The sequence below is a fragment of the Chiloscyllium plagiosum genome, unplaced genomic scaffold, assembly GCF_037043375.1.
Source record: "Chiloscyllium plagiosum isolate Xiang-an unplaced genomic scaffold, Cpla_swu_hap1 HiC_scaffold_20, whole genome shotgun sequence".
Classification (NCBI taxonomy): Eukaryota; Metazoa; Chordata; class Chondrichthyes; order Orectolobiformes; family Hemiscylliidae; genus Chiloscyllium; species Chiloscyllium plagiosum.
The window spans coordinates 44711134-44732349 of NW_028270158.1; the positions used below are offsets into that span (position 1 = coordinate 44711134).

The 21216-nt window shown below is 41.8% G+C and overlaps 2 protein-coding genes across 4 annotated transcripts in view; one reads left to right on the top strand and one right to left on the bottom strand.

The window, feature by feature from the left end:
* usp42 (ubiquitin specific peptidase 42) overlaps nucleotides 1–7045 on the bottom strand; it is a 187495-nt gene extending 180450 nt beyond the window's left edge. For 2 of the 3 annotated variants that reach the window (XR_015760581.1, XM_087997900.1), the window contains exon 1: nucleotides 1669–1777. The gene's annotated coding sequence lies outside the window, so the exon portion shown is untranslated. Of the gene's footprint in view, nucleotides 1–1668; nucleotides 1778–6910 lie in introns of those variants that run through there. The other variant, XM_087997901.1, reaches the window with a different exon arrangement.
* Nucleotides 6980–21216, top strand: part of eif2ak1 (eukaryotic translation initiation factor 2-alpha kinase 1) — a 38496-nt gene continuing 24259 nt past the window's right edge. The window contains exons 1-11 of the mRNA XM_043711379.2: nucleotides 6980–7116; nucleotides 7891–8058; nucleotides 9682–9818; nucleotides 12801–12844; nucleotides 13310–13409; nucleotides 14064–14144; nucleotides 14989–15088; nucleotides 15195–15258; nucleotides 18818–19301; nucleotides 20522–20630; nucleotides 20767–20873. Of these exons, the coding sequence (XP_043567314.1) occupies nucleotides 7035–7116; nucleotides 7891–8058; nucleotides 9682–9818; nucleotides 12801–12844; nucleotides 13310–13409; nucleotides 14064–14144; nucleotides 14989–15088; nucleotides 15195–15258; nucleotides 18818–19301; nucleotides 20522–20630; nucleotides 20767–20873 (1476 nt within the window). The 5' untranslated portion in view covers nucleotides 6980–7034. The remainder of the gene's footprint in view (nucleotides 7117–7890; nucleotides 8059–9681; nucleotides 9819–12800; nucleotides 12845–13309; nucleotides 13410–14063; nucleotides 14145–14988; nucleotides 15089–15194; nucleotides 15259–18817; nucleotides 19302–20521; nucleotides 20631–20766; nucleotides 20874–21216) is intronic.

Below are 21216 nucleotides of genomic sequence, written 5' to 3' on the forward strand. Positions count from 1 at the left end.
TGTTAGCTACTTATTATCTATTTACAGGGCAGCATGGTGGCCCAGCAAGTAACAATGCTGCCTCAGTGCCACAGACACGGGTTCAATTCCACCCTCGGGCAACTATCTGTGTGGAGTTTACACTTTTTCACCTTATCTGCTCTGGTTTCCTCCCACAGTCCTAAAGATGTGCATATTAGGTGGATTGGCTATGCTAAATTGCCTAGTGTCTAGGGATATACAGACAATCCATAGAAAATACAGAGTTACAGCGAAAGGTTAGAGGGGTGGGATGCTCTTCAGAGGGTCAGTGTGGACTCAATGGGCCAAATGTCCTGCTTCAACACTGTAGGGATTCTATGATATGGGCCAAATGCAGGTAAGTGGGACTAGTTTAGTTTAGATGATGGCCATAGATTAGTTGAATCGAAAGGTCAGTTTCCATGCTGTATGATTCTATGACATTAAAGGCTTGTACTTAAAAATGGATCTTTGACATTAAAGACACTATTTCACTGATCTAATCTAATCATTTGTACATTAAAGTTTTAAATATCTAATAACTTGAAGTGATGCAAATAAGTCAATGGATGTAGTGATATGACAAACTTGTAATTTGAATTTAGCAATTCTGAACAGAGACATTCAATTTATGATCAAAATTAACTTGGGGATAACAGCACTTCTGAAACGTAATGCAAAAGACATTTAAAATGTCTGAAATATACTTTTCGGATAAAATGCCATAATGCTATGTGAAGTTCAAGCTTTCTGCTACACCTACCATTTGGAAAAGCTAGATCATTTTCAACAAAAACATATTTACAAAAAAAGAGACAAACAGCCCAATAAATAAATATCATGTAATTTCATCAATATACAAAATTTAAACTTTTGTGAAAAAATAAAATGTATTAGCAAAAAAAGGTTTCTGTATAGGAGTGAAAGAACACTTTCATTTTTTCCATCTAACGTCTGTAGGAAAATTCACACTTTTCAGATGCTAATTTAGGGTATCATTGGCCAGCAAAACGTGTGGTTGGGTTGTAAAGCGACTTGTGAAACAATTCATTCAAAAAAAACCCAACCTCGGGCTGCAAGTGAGAGGTAGGGCTGCATCTCAAAAACTTGCTCAATTTTCCCTCCAGCTGCTAGAAGTAGAAAGGTCCTCATCCTGAGGGGGTGAAGATGATGAAACAAACCCGTTGAACCTTGAGCTAGAGTCGGTGTGTCTTTGAAAGCAAGACACCCCCCCCCCTTCGCTGCAAAAAGGGAAACAAAGCGGAGGCGCTGCCTAAGAGGGTGACACGCGCGTGCGCACACAAACACGTGCGCGCTCCCCTCCCCCCTCAGTGAGGAGGGGGAGCCCAGTATCAGGGCCTACCCCCGGCGTCAATACAATACAGCGTTGCTACTGGTAGGACAGATAAGCGTTTTGAGAGGCAAAATTACTACGGCAGCGGACCCAAGCCTGGGGCAATCGCCATTAAAACTAAGGAGCAGGGAGGGGGTTAATAAAGGGGTGGGGGTAGAAGGAAGAGAGTGGTAACCATGGGAGGGAGAGTCACCGGCCGGTCAGGCTATAAGGGGAAGCGCTTTAGGAGTCTAGGTACAGGCACCGCAAGTTACACCGGAGGCCCAAGCGAATCGCGTCCGCGACTAACCCTCACCCGGAGCTCTGGTACATACCCCAAGTGTTTCCATCACGACAACGATGGCAACGCGCGGCGATAACCACCTCCCCCTCCCCCCCGGCTAACGATTACGACACGGAGCGAGCTCACAATCAGCACATCCGGGCACCGCGACCCGCCCCACAACGCACCGCGGGGAGGTAGAAGGGGGCGAGGTCTGCCCGGCAGCGCCGCCACCAGTGGGAGGCAGCTGAGGACACGGCAGCAGCGCCGCCACCGGTGGGAGGCGGCTGAGGACGCGGCGGCAGCAGCGCCGCCACCGGTGGGAGGCGGCTGAGGACGCGGCGGCAGCAGCGCCGCCACCGGTGGGAGGCGGCTGAGGACGCGGCGGCAGCAGCGCCGCCACCGGTGGGAGGAGGCTGAGGTCACGGCAGCAGCGCCGCCACTGGTGGGAGGAGGCTGAGGTCACGGCAGCAGCGCAGCCATCATCGGGAGGAGGCTGAGGACGCGGTCGCAGCGCCGTCACCGGTGGGAGGAGGCTGAGGTCACGGCAGCAGCGTCACTCTTTACCTGATAGAGAATACCGGAAGGTGAAAAATCGTTAGTGATGAAAGGTCCCTGCGCAAAGTAGTATATCCCGAGTCAGCTTGGCCTAGTTGGTTGCCCACTGGCCTCAGAATCAGAGGGCTGTGTAGACCTCAAAAGGCATAATGTTTACAGCATCTTAAATTCACAAATACCATAAAAACTTAAGAAAAATACTGCTACTTACTGTTTCAGAAAAGAACTACATTTTAAGTGAAAAATATTAAGTGCCAGTTGGTATTTAATTTTGATTATTATATTTTCAATCATTTGACTTTAACAACACAGTAATTTATTATACAACGGTTTAATTATTTAATTCAAGCCTACCAATAACATGAAATGAAGAAAAAGTTCTTTATCAAAGTGGCTCTTCCCCCACCACAACTGGCCAGGTTACATATTTCTGCTAAAGGAAGAGGCCAATAGGCAACATCACAACTAGAGTAATGTCAAGGCGGGATCTGTTGTCTTGCAATCGCAAGTGTTGATACCTGGTTTTTTAGGGTTCTTGAGCGCATTGATTTTCCGTTTGAATTCATATTGTTAATCCTCAAAAACTCTGCCTTGATGCTTGGAATTACTATGTACAATGTAATAATAATACAATATACAAATCAATCCTGGGGGATATGTCCAAAAAAGAAAATGCTGGAAAATCTCAGCAAGTCTGGCAGCATCTGTAAGGAGAGAAAAGAGCTGACGTTTTGAGTCTAACTGACTCTTTATCAAAGCTCTGATGAAGGGTCAGTTAGACTCGAAACTTCAGCTCTTTTCTCTCCTTACAGATGCTGCCAGACCTGCTGAGATTTTCCAGCATTTTTTCTTTTGGTTTCAGATTCCAGCATCTGCAGTAATTTGCTTTTATCCTAGGGGATATGTCATCTAGTTTCGTCTATTTAGTCTGAATGCATTGATTGCAGAAATGGATGATGATTTAAATTGCTTGCAGAGTATATATTGCTAATTCTTCATAACCTAGGAGCACTTCAGATGGGTAATAATTTTAGTCAAAAATTCACACTGGATCGATTAAGGATGCATAATTTGTTTGGGGTTTAGAAACTGAACCAAAGATTTCTCATTCCTGAAGTAGGGCTTATGCCCGAAACGTCGATTCTCCTGTTCCCTGGATGCTGCCTGACCTGCTGCGCTTTTCCAGCAACACATTTTCAGCAAAGATTTCAGTGACCTGGTTGATTTTCTAAATTATTATTGATCCTAAGAAATTGCAAATCTAAAACGACGATATGGGGATCATCCCTCTCATGGCTTTTATATTTTACGGAGATAATTAAGCAAATAAAAGCAGAATACTGTTGGAAATGCTGAATCAAAAATAGGTAATGCTGGAGAAACTAAGGAGATCTGGCAGCATCTGTGGGGTGAGAGAGAGAGACATTATAAATTGTGAACCCGGTATGATTCTTCAGAGCTAGACTGGTTTTGCTTCTTAGGCTTCGATAATAAATTTTATCATGTTTCTTTGATATGATGGCAAATTTTCTTCCTCAGTTTGCTAAGTGGTCAATAATGCGGGTTACCTGGGCTGGGATTATGAGTGCATTTCCGCCCCATTAGTGATATTTTAGTTTTATTCCCCAAGTTTGCTTTTTACAGTGCCCTAATGGGCAGTTTGTTTTCTTTTTAATTGAGTTCAATTTGTTTATATTTTTGTCAAAAGTATGATCAAATGCATATGAAGAAAAGCAGTCTGGAGGCAGGGAACATGTATATGAGTGGAGAAGAAAGCTCTGCATGAAGAAACAAAAAAAACTCTCCCTCAGTATATTGATCTCCATACACGCTTCACAAATAGGCCCAAGGAATCTTTTATAAGTGTGACGAGAACACAACTTCATGGCAGGCATTCATAAAACTGGAAATAATATTGAAATAGTAACCTTGATCTTAACCAATAAGCTTGTAGGATAATAGCTTTGACAGTGATGTCACTAAGAGGAGAAAGTGGCTCCTAGGTCTCTTGTGGGGTAGTGGTAGTGTCTCTCCCTTTGAACTAGTGGCTCAGGTTCAAGTCCCATCTATTCCAAAGATATAACTCCAGATGCTCCAATAGGACCTTTCTTTGTGGGATCACTGTAAAATTCATGATGTTTATCACTAGGGCTGGGCCTTCAGGAACTGCCTAGTTGGTCAATTTGCAACATTCGTTTGGCAGTTAACACCTTTTAGTTCATTAGAGTTGAATACTGTCCCATGTCATGAACAGTGAACATTTCTAAGTAGTAGACCCAATGGAGCCCGATACCAAATTGGTCTGAACCTGGACCTAATGTGGTGAAATCTAGACTGCTTGGTACAAAACCAGATGGCAAACCCCAAACTCCTTGGGTGACACAGCTGGTGTATCATTTCCAAGATGAGATTTGATGTATCATTTAAGTTTCTATATGAGTAGAGGATTGTTCTGTTACTACAGAGATTATAGTCATTCTGAATAAATAAAACATTAACTCAGTTTCAAACATACATTTCTGGCTTATATTTTTGTCACCAAACATTAGCGAACCAGATGAGTTTTTCCAACATAGAATGATGTTGGTTCAAGGTCATTAGACTCGTAATTCTAGATTTTCTGATTTCTTTTATTGAATTCAAATTCCACCATCTGCCAAGGTGACATTCTGCCTTGGATCCCCAGGACATTACCAGGGTCTCTGAAATAATAATCTAGCAATAATATTACTCGGCCATCACCTGCTCTCTGAGAAACCATTTGGAGTTCACATGGCTGTAAATGTGGTTTATGATTTAGGACCAGTTCTATATAATCAGCTGAACAAGTCTATCCTAGGGCAATTAAGGCAGTGCAATAAATTTCAGACTGCCCAATAGAAAATTAGATGGTTTGAGAAGCCAGAGCAGTCCTACCCATTAATGTAATTTTATCCATTCGGATGCTATGATTGAACAGTATAGCAACACATCTTCCTCGCTGTGGCCAAGAATGTGGTCATCAGGGGCCCTTGGGTTGCATTACAGGGTGCAGTCGAGCTCAGACCTTTCTCCTGCACTATTGCAGTCACCCAAGCCTTTATCACTTGAATTAGATGTGATATAGATATAGTATCCCTACAGTGTGGAAATAGGCCCTTCAGCCCTACAAATCCACATTGACCCTCCGATGAGCAACCTTCCAGACCCATTCCCCCACACTAATACACCTAGCGTATACATCCCTGAACACTATGGGCAATTTAGTATGGCCAATTTACCTAATCTGCACATCTTTTGGATTGTGGGAGGAAACCCACACAGACACAGGGAGAATGTGCAAACTCCACACAGACAGTTGCCCGAGGCAGGAATCAAACCCAGGTCCCTGGCACTGTGAGGCAACAGTGCTAACCACTGAGCCACTGTGCCACCCATAAGTATAGATCTAAAATTGACTCTCTAAACAAATGGGAAACAATACCCAAGATAACTCAGTTGGAAATGTTTGTGCAAAACAGCACCTTTGATCACAGGTCCATCCATAATGTCCATGAGGCTCTGTGGGAAAAGGAGATGGTGGATGTTGAAGGACTGAAACACTTTGCAAGCAATCACTCTACCAGTTACACAAAGATTAGAATGGATAAAGTAGACCAGTGACACCCATCATCCATTCTTCCAGAAAGAGCCAGCACAAAAAGGGTCAATTCATAAGACAGCTTCTTACATGCTGTCCAGTCCCTATAACTGGAGCCCTATGGTTGTCACTTTGCTGGTAAGCCAAAACATCTATAGCTGAAAGTGCATGAGATGTAATGATTCAGATGAATTCCTTCTAATAGGAGTCAGTGATGGATGGCCTACTTATCTATGTCTGAGTCAACTTGGGATTAATGTTATCTGATGTTAGACCCAAATACAGAAGTGAGGATACAGCAAAGTAAATTGTCAACTGTATAGAGAGGCCTCTCAAACTGTGAAATATCTCCTTGAAATGCCTCTACCACCACAGCCATGAAATTCTGAAGGCCTTCAATTCTTGAGCTAGAATCCATATGGAACAGTGATGGGGGAAGGTGCATTGTCACAAAAAGGAAATCGTACATAATCTTGGGCTCTGATAATACTGGAAAATAGGTCTGGAATTTGGCAGTTAAAGAGTTGATTTCTCTATGGAGTGGGAGCCTGAAGTTTCTTCAGAATTCTGAAATGTGGAGCTGAAATTTGATACCAGTGGGATATCATAGAATTATTTTAAAGTCAACTTGCTCAGACATATTATAACACATATTTGGAGTTGGTGGGATTTGAACTTAGACCTCTGGCTCAGAGGTAGTGATATTACAAGAGCTCTTAGTGGGATATTTTAAGGGTTCATTCAATGATGGATTGTCTATGTTAGGAAGAACTGTATGGAAGGGCATTACAAAGGCCTGACCACATCTGCTGCACTGCATTGTAGCTTTTAGGGAATTTAAATAAGCATCATACCCCTCTACCTTTGAGGGAAATGTAAAAGTTCCACAACACTATTATGAGGATTAGCAGGGGAGCTCCTCTTAGTGTCTTAGCCATTTCCTACAACAGCAACCACACTTTAAAAGTGCTTAAATGGCTGTAAAGCATTTTAAGATATCCTGAAGATGATACGCTACATTAATGCAAGTTTTTGTCAATCTCTGAAAAGGCTACATTTCTTTTTCCTAATTGTCACTTCTCTCTTCACAGCAGGAATGCACAGTTTGAGCAGAAACCTTGTCTCAGCTGCAATGTTTTTCTTTCTCTGGATTGTGCTTCCGGGTCCGCCTCTGTGTGGCACTCTCCGCCGTGAATGCCCTGGTGTAGAGCGGAGCGAGTCTCACCCGCTGTCCCCGGGACATGGACTCCGACGATGACTTGCGGCGACCTCGGGCCAAGCTGGCCTTTAGTTTGCCGCAGCAAGTTCCAGCCACTTTCGATGGTAAGTGCCGGCTATCGGCTCTCAAACGCCGACTGTGAGCAGATGCGAGGACACCGCAATCACAGAGTGACTGCACTGCAGCAAGTTATTCGGCTCATCGCGCTGTGCTAACTCCTTGGGCCAACCATTATAAAACACCGATTCCGCCTCAACTGAAGTCTTAGGCACCACACTTTGGGGAGAATGTGGTGCCCAGGAGCAGGAAAATCGATGTTTCGGGCTGCTCGGGTGCTTTTCCAGCACCACGCTCTTGACCCTAATCTGCAGTCCTCACTTTCGCCTCGTCCTATTTTCGCCCGCCCCCATATACTTCCTGCTCAGCTATATAATCAGTTCCTCTTTTGAAAGTTATTCCAAATTTGATTTTAAAAAAAAGTTCCATCCTTCTGATGCTTCTTTAACTACCAGAGTTGGAACTCTGGTTTCCATCTCTCTTGCTGCTGAAATTCAAATGCATTTTTAATGCCCTTCTCACTTTGCCCTGCCTCCTTCAAAGATTTGGGACATGCCATGTGACTCTCTGTTCCCTTACCCCTCTTGAAAATTGTGCCAATCATACAAAAATCTGCATTTCTGTAGTACCTCATGATCCCTCAAACTACGTCACAACCCAATTAATGCTTTTTACTTTCAAAGTGTAGTCACTGTTGTAACATCAGGAGCTGTGATAACCAGTTGCCAAGGGGTGTGTGTGTGTGTGTATACACATACACTTTTCAAACCGTTTTTAAAGTACTATTTTAATTAAATTTCTCCCCTGTCCTTTAATTACAGAAACCGATCTAATGCAGCAGTGTAGCTTGCTAGAATGCAACCAAGCCAAAACAACATTGATGGATTTCACGATTGCCATTCCCAACCAGCTATTGTTGGTCTCACTCCTGGAACATCTCTGCTTTATTTATGAGAAAAATCCTCAGCGCTCAATGATCCTGTTTAAATGTAAGACACAGTGAATGTGGTCCTGTTGAGTAATTTGGCTGAAAGATCAGAGTCCAGGGTGATTCCTGAGTTGAAAAGAAAGCAGGGCGGATGATGTTTTTAACAATGTATAAATTATGTATCAAAGAGAAGATTGAGGAAGGCAAACTCTCACAACACTGACAAAAAAGGATTGTATAAAGGTGAAATAATGAAGTCAAGATATAGAGAAGAAGAATTAATGTTAGTTTACATAATGTTGCAAAATCTATGTTTTATTCAGTGGACTTGATAAATGAACCCATGGATACACAACAGCTTGAGGAAAAGGAACAGGAGATGACAGCATGGCTTGTTGATCCTGCTCTGTCTTCAATGTGATCCTGATTCATCCTGGCCTTGGGCTCCAATTCCACTTTCCTGCTTGCTTCCACATTACTTGAGACCAAACATCTGCCTATCCCAGCCTCAAATGCATTCAGTGATGGCAATGGCACAACCTTCTGGGTGAGAGAATTCCAAAGATTCAAAACCCTTTGAGTGAAGAGGTTTGTACTCATCTCAGCCCGAAATGATTCTTTGCAGGAAGACTCTGCATCTTAGATTCCCTGATCAGTGTAAAAAATTCAGTCAATAACTGTCCTATCAAACTCATGCAGAATATGGCATTTTTGATGAGCTTGTCTCTCATATTTCCGAACACTGGATCCAGTGTGCTCAGCCTCTCATAGTACTGCTTCAAATGCATGTAAAGATTTTCTTAAGTGTGGAGATTAAAACAACATACAGGTACTCTTAACTGTTTGAAGCCTCTAACAATCCTCTGATATTTCTGAACTCTTCCAGTTTTGCTATAGATTTCCTGGGCAAATAGCCTGTTTTTGTGTCCTAAAATTCCAATTTTAGATAACTGAAGCATTTTGTTTCGGAAAGAAGCCTTTACACTCAGCATTGATATTGACCTTGATCATCCAGAACGTTACTTCTTTATGAAAAACAGCAATTGCTGGAAAAGCTCAGCAAGTCTGGCAGCATCTGTGGAGCGAGATCCACAGTTAACGTTTCAGGTCCAGTGATCCTTCCTCATAACTTCTTCCAAATCCCATTCATCCATCACCCCCCCCCCCCCCGCCCCGTGCTTGCTGATTTACATTTTCTCTCCGTATAGAAATGCCTTTTTTGAAATGCTGGCTGTTGTGTAAAATTACTCCATAGCTTTGCTCCTCTTGATCTCTGTAACCTCATTCAGCCTCAACTATCAGATATGCTTCAGTTGATAGCATATACTTGCCTCTGAATCACAAGATTGTGGGTTAACCTCCCATACCAGGGGACACTGTCATTCTGCACTGACAGAATGCTAGTGTTAGAAATGCTGTCTTTTGGAAGAGATGTTAAACAGAATTTACATCTGCCCACTCTGGTCAATATAAAAGGTTCTATGGCACCTTTTGGAGAAGATCATGGGAATTATATTTGGTATCTAGACTGATATTTATTGTTCAATTCCTGTTTGTGGGATCATGTTTTCAATACATTATCGGAATGACTAACTTTCATAAGTACATCATTGTCAATAAATAATTATACAATTGCCTGAAGTCATGAAAGGCCCTTTGTAAATTTAAATTTTTCCTTTTTCAGTGTTGTGCCATAAACTAGCAGGAATGCACTTGATTTCACCAATCACTTTCAGTGATGAGTTCAGCACTGTGAGGCTGCAGCACAACCAGGCTTTTACAAATTTGCTACAAGCAGTGAGCAACGGCTTGTATCGACAGGTGAGTGCAATGCCAGCTCATGTTAGTGAGTTCTACCCTTAAGAGTCTTAAGAAGTCTTTGAAAGTAACACGTTACATTTCAGTAGCACCTATTCATAACCTCAGAACTCCCCATATGCTTTACACGCTATGAGGTACTTTCTGTATTGTAGTCGGTGTCTTCATAGAATCCCTACTCTCCGGAAACAGGCCATTCAGCCCATCAGGTCTAAAGAACTCGCTGAAGAGCATCCCACCCAACACACTCCCAACCCTATCCTCATAACCCTGCATTTCCCATGGCTAATCTAGCCGGCCTGCACACCCCTGGGCACTATGGGCATTTTAGCACTGCCAATCGATCCAACCTGCACATCTTTGGACTTAATGCAAGAAACATAGTAGTCAATTTGCAGACTTTATCGCCACTGTTTGTGGGAGCTTAATGACCAGAAAATATATTTTAGTTATCATTGAAGGATCAATATTGGCCCAAGACACAATGGATAGCAACCCTGCTCAAAACAGTACAATGAAAACAGTTATGTCCATCTGATCTGATCCCTGAACAGGGCTTTGGGTAATGTTACCTTAAGTGCAACATGTCTGCCAGTGCAGGTACTGAGAGTGACAGCCTAATTCATGTAGTCAAGCCTTGGAGTGAGTTTGAACCTGCAACCTTCTGACAGATTATCTGGTCATTATTCTTGTGGTGCTCAAATTGGCTACACCGGCAAATGTTCAGAAACTGTGAAACTGATTGTAGTAGATTCAGAGCACATTTCTGAATCCAAGTTGCTGAATACAGCAGTTGAGTCGAAAAGTGTGGCACTGGAAAAGCACAGCAGGTCAGGCAGCATCCGAGAGCAGGAGAATCATCGTTTCTGGCATAAGCCCTTTATCAGGAATGGGCAGATGGGGAGGTGAAGGGGGCTGAGAGATAATTAGGAAGGTGGGGTTGGGGCAGGGGTAATGTAGCTGGGAAGGCGATAGATAGATGCAAGTGGGGGTGATGATGATGCGTTGGAGGGGACGGTGGAGCGGATAGGTGGGAAGGAAGATAGAGAGGCAGGACAGTTCAAGAAGGCGGTGCCAGGTTGGAGGGTTGCATCTGGGATGAGGGGTGGGGTGAGGGTAAATGAGGAAACGCATTGATTCTGTATGTTGGAGGGTCCCAAGGCAGAAGATGAGGTGTTCTTCCTCCAGGTAGCTTGGATTTGGCGGTGGGGGAGGCCCAGTACTTGCATGTCCTTGGCGGAGTTGGGGGCGGTGCGAGTTGAAGTGGTTGGCCACAAGGCAGTGTGATTGTTTGGTGTGTGTGTGTCCCAGAGATGTTCCATGAAATGTTCCGCGAGTTGGTGTCCTGTCTCCCAAGCGTAGAGGAATCCACATTGAGAGCAATGGACACAGTAAATGAGGTGTTTGGATGTGGAAGGATCCTTTGGGGTCTGGACAGAGGTGAAGTGGGAGGTGTGGGTACAGATTTTACACCTCTTACGGCGTCAAGGGAAGGTGCCAGGAGTGGAGGGTGGGTTGGTGGGGGGCATGGACCTAACGAGGGAGTTGCGGAGAGAATGGTCTCTGCGGAACTCTGATAGGGGTAGGGAGGGAAATATATCTCTGGTGGTGGGGTCTGATTGTATGTGGCAGAAATGGCAGAGGGTAATGCACTGTATCAGGAACTTAGTGGACTGGAAGAATGGCCTTTGGATCAAAAATTGGATGAAAATGAAAGAGTGTAGGATATCTATCTATCTAGGCTTCAGATTGGTTTCACACGTCAGCACAACATCGAGGGCCAAAAGAGCCTGTACTACGCTGTTATGTTCTATGAGGATGGGTTCTATCCTTGTTGGAGGGATGGGGTTCACAGATGGAGGTACGGGAAGTGGAGGAGATGCGCTGGAGGGCATTGTTGATCACGTGGGAGGGGAAAGTGCGGTCCTTGAAATACGAGACCATCTGGATGTCCTGGAGTAGAATTGCTCCTTCTGGGAGCAGATACAATGGAGGAATTGGGAGTAAGGGATAGTGTTTGCACAGGAGGGGAGTGTGGGAGGAGGTGTCGTCTAGGTAGCTGTGGGAGTCGGTGGGGTTTGAAGTAGGTGTCGTGTTAAGTCGATCGCCGGAGATGGAGATGGAGAGGTATAGGAAGGGGAGGGAGGTGTCTGAGATGGTCCAGGTGAGCTTGAGATCAGGCTTGAAGGTGTTTGTGAAGTTGATGAACTGTTCAACCGCCTCGTGGGAGCACAGGATGGCACTGATAAAGCCATCAATGTAGCGACCCATCTTTTCTTCCACTTTTCCTGCACATCCAAACACCTCATTTATCGTGTCCATTGCTCTCAATTTGGTCTCCTCTACACTGGGGAAACAGGACACCAACTTGCGGAACGTCTGAGGAAACATTATTGGTACACATGCACCAAACAACCCTACCCACCCTGTGGCCAACCACTTCAACTCCCCATCCTACTCTGCCAAGGGCATACAAGTCCTGGGCCTCCTCCACTGCCAAATCCAAGCCACCAATGCCTGTAGAAAGAATGCCTCATCTTCCACCTTGGGACCCTCAACACATGGCATCAATGTTGATTTTACCAGTTACCTCATCTCCCCTCCCCCTACATCACCCCAGATCCAAGCCTCTGACTCAGCACTATCTTCTTGAACTGTCCTACCTGTCTATCTTCCTTCCCAGCAATCCACTCCATTCTCTGCTCTGACCTATCACCATCACCCCTCCACCTTCATCTACCTGTCGCCTACCAAGTTACCTTCCCCCTGCCCTATCACCCTGGAACAATTCTGTGATTCTACAAATTATATTGTCATGACAGTTTAGAGAGCGATACAGCAGGAAACTGGGACAATCCCAGCAAAGAAATGACTAAACCTTCACTAGAAAGCTTTTTAGCTCAGGTTGGTGTTACACAGTTGTTAAGAGTTGGGCTTACAGTAAACAAAGCCTATTTCAAATTTATCTTGTGTTCCTGATTTTAGGGGCAAGCTATCAGTGGAGAAGCACCTACCCACCTCTCCTACAGGTATGTGATGGTCATAGTGACTATTGTAGTGCAATGGTTTTATTTTCGGAATAATAATCCAGAGGTCAGAATTTTAATCCCACCTTGGTCTGTTTGAGAATCTGTAGTACATTTTGTTTTTACTTCTGGAAATAAAATACTGGTGTCAGCGAAAGTGACGATAAAGCTTTTGATTGTTGTTTCAAAGTCCAACTGGTTCATTAACATCCTAGTGGGGAAGGAAACCTGAAATCCTTACACAGACTGGGCACATTTGTGTCTTCACTCCAACAGCACTATGGTGAAGGTTTGACTGCTATTCCTTCGGTACTATTGAAGTTTTCTTAAGGATGGAGAGTAAAAATTTGCTGTACTATGTTGTATACATGATTCTATTATTTATTTTCTTAAAATGTGATTGATCAGCATTACTGTAGTCTAATTATTTAGAATGTTGTTAATTGAAGTTATTTGATCTGTGTGCAGAACAAAGGAAGCTCTGTTCCAGGGACAGACATCTCGCTACATGAATGAGTTTGAAGAGATTGAAAGACTGGGAAAAGGTAGCTACGGAAAAGTATATAAGGTGTGTGATAAAAATCTTTTATTTTGATTTCTATCTTAGAACTCTGGTCTAAGTGAATTCAATTTTAAATTTTCAAATCAAAGATAGCAATGCATGTAGCTGGAGGAACAGTATGTGATACAGGACCCCCTTGTTTATGCTATCTTTCCCTTCATGAGCTGACATGAGCCTGAAGATACTGAACATCTCCTGAATGGCACTCTTTGTAGTAGAATACTTGGGGGGGGGGGAGGTTGATACCTCTATTCATCAAAACAGAAGTAAGGTTTATCCCTCAAATCTGTTCTGCTATTTAATTTGATCGTAGCTTGTCTATGTCTCCATTTACTTGCCTTGGTTCTGTAACTCTTAACCTCCTCTTTCCAACAAAATACTATCAGTCTCAGTTTTCACATTTTCAATTAACCCTCCAGCCGCAACAGATTTTGGGGAAAAGATTTCTGGATTTCCATTACCCTTTGTGCAAAGAAGTATTTCTTGAATGTTGTTCCTGAGCAGTCTACGCCTGGTTTTAAGGCAGTGCCAGTTAAATAATTGTCTTATTTGTGTGCCTATGGCTTAATGTCTCTATAATGAAACCATAAACATGAGCAGCACGCATTAAAATTATTTAATTAGAAATTCTACTTTTGTTCTTCTTTCAATTTATTCCAGGTCAGAAATAAATTGGATCGACAGCTTTATGCCATAAAGAAGATTCTTATGAAGAAAATTACAAGATACGACTGCATGAAGGTATTCAGTTAAAGAGGATCGTCCTGATATTTACATGGCAGATTGCAACTTGTATTTTTGAGTTTGCAGCCAAATTATTGACAATTGTAGAACTCCCGACCTCTTGTATTTCTTTCCTTGAGATTCTGCACTCTTCCAATTGTGGCCCATCGCACATCAACAATTTCTATTGCTGCAGCCTTGGCTGCCGTGTTGTCAGCTACCAGAGCTTCAAGTTTGGAATTCCCTCCCAAATCTTTCCTTTTGTGTATAAATAGCCACCTCCTGTTCTATATGTTAATGGAAGAGATGACCTCAGTCATGATCACACTATAGCTTCCAGCCTCGGGCAGCTGTCTGTGTGAAGTTTGCACATTCTCCCCGTGTCTGCATGGGTTTCCTCCGGGTGCTCTGGTTTCTTCCCACATTCCAAGGATGTGCAGATTAGGTGAATTGACCATGCTAAATTGCCCTAGTATTAGATGCAGCGATAAATGTAGGGGAATGCGTCTGGATGGGTTGCTCTTCGGAGGGTCGGTGTGAACTTGTTGGGCTGAAGGGCCCATTTCCACACTGTAGGGAATCTAAGAATCTAATCTAAGAATCTATAGTGTTATACTAAATGCAAAATGGCTATCAACCTTCTATTAAGGACAGTGAAGGAACATGGTGGTAACCTCATTGTAAACCTGCAATGGGTATGAGACTGACTACTTGTGTCTATGGATCTGTAAACTGATATTGTGAGGGCTTGGTCATAGGGATACAATCTGTTCAATCCCCTCAGACTTTCTACAATTCAGTTAGTTCTTAGTCAATCGATTGTGAGAATTCTAGGCTTTGCTGAATTTTTTTTCATTTTTAGGTGCTGAGAGAGGTTAAAGTTTTGGCTGGCCTACAGCATCTACACATTGTCGGCTATCATACTGCTTGGATGGAGCATATACAGCCACCACCTCTGAAAAGTATAGTTAAACTGCATCTCTACAAAAACCAATATGAGTATAAAAGTGTGCCTTCTTCCAGAGACACATCTTAACCGATACATTTTCCTTTCTTTATATCATTTAGCTAATCAAATACCTTACAGCACTTTCTGTACATTAAAAAGTCCCTCTGGTCAAGAAGATTGCAGGTACGTTTATTTTCTTAAATTAGTTGTAAAAATACCAAAAGTTGGAAAGAAAAAAACTACATGGAGAAACCAGGATTGTTCTCTGTAGAGCAGAAAAAGTTGAGGGAGGTTGAATGGAGATCTTCACAATTGTGAGGAGCTTTTGATTGTTTCTGCTTATTTACTCTGTTTTCACTGCCAGGGGAGGTGATAGGTAATGAAAAAAGACAAATTGTTGATAATTAGAAAAATAAATTAGTTTGAAGGTGAGTTTATCTTTATTTATCAGTTTGTTTATGATCTGGAATGTGCTGTCTAAAAGGCAAGTCATAATTTTCAAATGAAAATATGTTAAACCACTTGAAAAAGAAGAAAAAGTTAAAAATGCAGGCCTTCAGAAAGAGTGGAGGTGTGCGAGTAATTGAGGCTTCCTTTGCAATTATATGATTAATAAAACAGAATGAATTATACAATGGTCACAGAAGGGGGCCTTTTGGCTGTATCTGTGTTGTCTTGATTCTGTGAGAGAACAGCTCATGTTGTTCTACTTCCTTGCCTTTCCCCTTTAGCCATGTAAATTTTTCCTTTTTAGATAATAATCCAATTCCCTTTTTGGAAGTGTCAGTTGGCTAAGCCTCTACTATACTGTCAGGCAACACAGTCAAGATCCAAAGACCTTGCTGTGTCAAGAGGTTTTTCTTCATGTTGCCATTGCTTCTTTTGCCAGTTATCTTAAATTTTTGCCCTCTGGTTCTCAATCCACCCACTAATGGACAAAATTTCTCCCTATCTATTCTCTCCAGATACCTCATGACTTTCAATGCTTCCATAAAATCTCTTCTTGGCCTTCTGTTCTCCAAGGAGGAAAGTCCCAACTTGTCTAATCTTTCTACCTAATTGAACAATCCTCTTACCTGAAACCATTCCTGTAATTGTTTTCTGCACGTTCTATAGTGTTGTCACTTTCTAAAGTGTGCCCAAGATTGGATGCAATACTTGAGACTGGACCAGTGTTTTAAAAAAGTTTAACACAGCCTTTTTGGTTTTGCAGTCTGTGTGCTCTGGATGGTGTATACTTTATTAACTGTGTTTTCAACTTGTCTTGCATCTTCAAAGATTTATGAACCTGGGTCCTTTGCTTCTGCACCCCACTTAGAATGCACACTTTATTTTATATTGTCTCTGCAGTATTCCAACAAAAATGAATCCCTTCACACTTCCCCGCATTAAATGTCATCTGCCACTTGTTGGCCCATTCTACCAATACCTCATGGTCCACAACGCTTCCGGTTTTATATTCTTGCAAATTTTGAAATTGTGTCTTATGAGCAGTATCCTATCTAGTGACTGGGTGGTGGTAGAAAATTAACCACAATTTCTGTACGTGGTCAGTTCTTGCAGATGGGTAGATGGTTTTGAGAACAGAATCAGATTTGGCTACAATTCCTTTTGAATGAAAACTTAAACTGAGGCACTGTTTGGTATCTCATATTGCTATAAAAGATCCTGTGGCGCTATTTTGAATAAGAATGCAGGAGTTCCCTTTGATGCCCTGACCAGCATTTAACATTCAAATAATATCACTAAAAAAATTATTGTCTGATCGGCACTGTGGCTCAGTGGTTAGCACCGCTGCCTCTCAGCGCCGGGGACCCAGGTTCAATTCCCACCTTGGGTGACTGTCTGTATGGAGTTTGCACATTCCCTCCGTGTCTGCGTGGGTTTCCTCCCACAGTACAAACCTATGCAGGTCAGGTGAATTGGTCATGCTAAATTGCCCACATTGTTAGGTACATTAGTCAGGGGTAAATGTAGGGGAATAGGTCTGGGTGGGTTGCTCTTCGGAGGGTCGGTGTGGACTTGTTGGGCTGAAGGGCCTGTTTCCATACTGTAGGAAATCTAATCTAATATTGCTGTTTGTTGGATCAAATGGCTTCTGTGTTAGCTATTTTAAAAATAAATACTTATTTTTTGAAGTGCTTTAAAGATTTGATTGTCGGGTAAGATGCTATAGAAATGCAAATACTAACTTCTGATTTCTAAGATGAATATCAAAGAAGTGTTAAAAACGCTTAAAAGTGTTAAGTGTTAAAAATATCTCACATTTATATTGCACCTTATAGTAGCCTCAGGATATTCCAAAACTCATTACACCAAAACTCATTACACCTATTGAACTATAATTTCTCCTTTGCAGGCAAACAAAAATTAAATCTGCATGTCGTAGTGAATGACCGTGTAAACTCCTTACGTTGGAGTTGATTGAAGGAGGAATATTGGCCAAGAACATTTGGAAATTCCTTGCTCATCTCTAGATTAATACTTTAAGATTTTGCTCATTCATCTTTTTTGATAATTTAATATCTCTAATGAAAGACAGCACCTTTGTCAATGCAGTACTCCCTTGTTTCTGCACTGTGTATGGCAGCCCAGGTTGAGCACTCAAATTCAAAATGTAAATAAAGATTATAGGAGGGCTGCTGGTATTTGCAGAACCAAACCTTAATGTTAATCTGTGTCAACATGAGAAAAACCTGCAGTTATAGCACCTTTCACAACCTCAAACTTCCAAAGCAACTTACATCTAATAAAATACTTTTGAAATATTATAGAGAATTCAGCAGCTGATCTGCACACAGCAAGCTTCCACACCCAGCAACGTGGTAATGCCCAGATACTCTGTTTTGATAATGTTGGATGAGAGATAATTACTGAGCACAACATTACGGTGGAGTCACCTGCTTTTCCTTGAATAGATCAGAGTCATACAGCTTAAAAATAGGCCCTTCGGTTCAACTAGTGCATGCTGAACAAAATCTCAAACTAAACTAGTCTCACCTACCTGTTCCTGGCCGATATCCCTCCAAACATTTCTTATTCATGTATTTATCCAAATGTCTTTTAAGTGTTGTAATTGTACTCACATCCACCACTTCCTCGGGAAGTTCATTCCATATATGAACCACCCGTGTAAAAGAAATTTGCCCCTCATAACTTTTAAGAATTTCTCTCCTCTCACCACAAAAGTATGCCCCCTAGTCTTGACATCCCTCACCTGAGGGAAAAGACACCTACCATTAACCTTATCTATATCCTTCATGATTTTAAAGTGCCAAGGAATTTTTACATGTCCACTTGGGAGGGCAAGGCAGGGTTTGCCTTGATTTAATGTCTCGTCTGTAAGCCAGCACCTCTGATAATGAAGTACTCCTTAAATGTTACACTGGACTGTCAACCTAGATCTTGTGCTCAAGTCTCTGAAGTGAATCTTGAACCCACAAACCTCTGACTTGGAGAAGGCAGTGCTGTATGCCAAACATAAAGCTGATAATGTTGCAGAACGTCCAAACTAACCAATGAAATAGTCTAAAATATAATTACTCTGATAACAAAGGAAATATGAAAGGTAAGAAAACACTTTGGGTGGGGGAAATGACAACCCAAAGTTTCAGTCAAGGGGATTTATAGCCCAATATATTTCATTGCATTAGGGAGTATTTTTATATGTTTTTCTCCTGTTGTTAAGATTAGTTTGCTAATTTGATAACTTAACTAAGATTTCAAAATTGTGTTGTTACAGAGACTCTTCCACCCAGAACATAGAAACCAGTTCTTCGAGTATCATATTTGCAGAAACCAATTCTGTTGTAAGAGAGGGAGGGACTTTGTCAAGGAGCAAGCTGGTTGAGGGGGAGATGTGCACAAACACCTCATGGGGAAATGACAATCACATTTTCTTCTATGATGGAGACTGTGCAGCAAGATGTGCAAATGCTGGTATATGTCAGCCACCAGCCTCACTCCCGAGAATGAAAGATATCCAGGTGCACTCTTCACTCCTTCCTTCAAAATGTCCAAGCTTTGAGACGCAAAAGTCTCATATTGTAAAGAGCAACTTGAACCCGTTGGTTGAAGCAGTGGCAACTGAGGCAGAAGACATTGAGAGGGCAAAGGAAAAAGTAACTGGTGTCTTAGAGGAGATTTCAGGATCATCTTCCCATGCTAACATTAACTCCAGTCTGGAGGATGGCTCATCATTCACAGATATGCACCACGAGTCCAAGGTGAGGAAGAAGCATTCATTGGGAAGATTTCCTGCATGCTTTTCTATTCAGATGCTCAAGAATGACTTTGCTGAAATTTAACATAAGGGATTGCTAGTGCTGGAAATAAGAAAGTTTTCCCTATAGTATAGGAATCAGAATGAGCAGGTCAATTGCAGCACAGATAGATGCAGAGTAAAATTCCTTTTACACCGTCCCATCAAAAATGTTCAGGTTAGGTAAAGCATAAGGACTGTCCTAACATGCAGACTAATTAAAAGCGTAGTACTGTAGAAGCTGGAGCTCTGAAATAGGAACAGAAGGTTCTGGAGAAACTCAGTGAGTCTGGCAGCGTCTGTGAAAGGAGAAGCAGAGTTGATGTTCTGAGTCCAATATGACTCTCCTTCAGAACTGATCATTTGTGCTGAATGGTCTATTGTAATTGCTTACAATTGTTCAGGCTAATCCGATTGTAATATTGAAAGTCTTGATAAAGAATTAAGAACTGGAGGTTGCAGATTTAAAGTAATTTGCAAAAGATGTAAGGGATGTGAGTATGGACACACTGGGCTGAGTGGCCTCCTTCTGCACTGTTACACTTGTGTGATGTCTATTTGTGTAACCATTAAAACTACAATCAGCAACAGATTAGTTAAAATTACGTAGATTTGAATGTCACTCCTCTTGTCCTTATATTTGGTGGAAAACATGTTTGTAGTTGAACTTGCATCTACAATGTGAATTGAGGATGGAACTATAGGCTGATACTCCCAGTGAAATATTAAGCAGTGTTGGAAGTACTGTTTCTCAGATGAGACATTAAACTAAATATTATGAGATGTTGAGTCTTCCCTCTTGATAATTATGAATGATCCCATGGCACTGTTTTGAAAAGCAGGAAAAGCTCTCCTCAGGGACCTGTTCGATGTTTATTCAACATCATAAAAGCAGATTGCCTAATCATTATCACCTTGATATTTGTGGGAGCTTGCTGTGTGTAAATTGGCTGCAATGTTTATTAACTTTCCATCATGATTCCACTTCAAAAATTACTTTTTACAAACCGTTCTGATGAAGAGTCACTGGACTCAAAACGTTAACTCTGCTATCTTCCCACGGATGCTGCCAGACCTGCTGAGTTTCTCCAGTAATTTCTGTTTATGTTTCAAAAATTAATTAGTTGACTGACAAACACTTTGGGGTGTCATAAAAATTCCAAGTCTGATTCTCTTAATTCTTAGATCCAATTCCACCTCATGCTGCATATACAAATGCAGTTGTGTGAGAGGTCCCTTCAAGATTGGATTTTGGACAGGAATAGGAAATCAACAGAGGGCCTATCACTTACAGGTGAGTTGTTTAATTCTTTGACATGTATTAATTTGCTTGGTTCTATCCCTAATATTTCATATTAAATAAAATTTAATTTCAACGAAGTTAAAAGAAATGGTAAAATCTTACTTTTTATCTTTTTGATATAACTCAGGTCCATTTGACCTTGTGGATCCTGAATGCACTATTCACATATTCTGGCAGCTGCTTGAGGGAGTCCAATTCATCCACTCCAGGGGTGTCATGCATCGAGACCTGAAGGTGAGTATGTATGGTATTGCTCATGCAAGCATTGAAGGAAGCCATTTCGCTCATCTTACAATGCTGACACTTTAAAGAACAATCCTCTTGATTAGTTCCATTCTTAAAAGTCCTGCAGATATTTCCTTTTCAAGTATTAAACAAGTGACTTTTGAAGATTGCTATTGAAGCTGCTTCCACCACTCTTTCATTGCAGATCATAACCATTTGAAAAGTTTACTGTTCAATTTCCCCGGTTCTTTTGTCATTATCCCAAATCTGTAACTTCTGCTAATAGAACCTTTTACCAATGGAAAAAAGTTTGTTTATTGTTTCAAAACTCCCTCATAATTTTGAACATCTC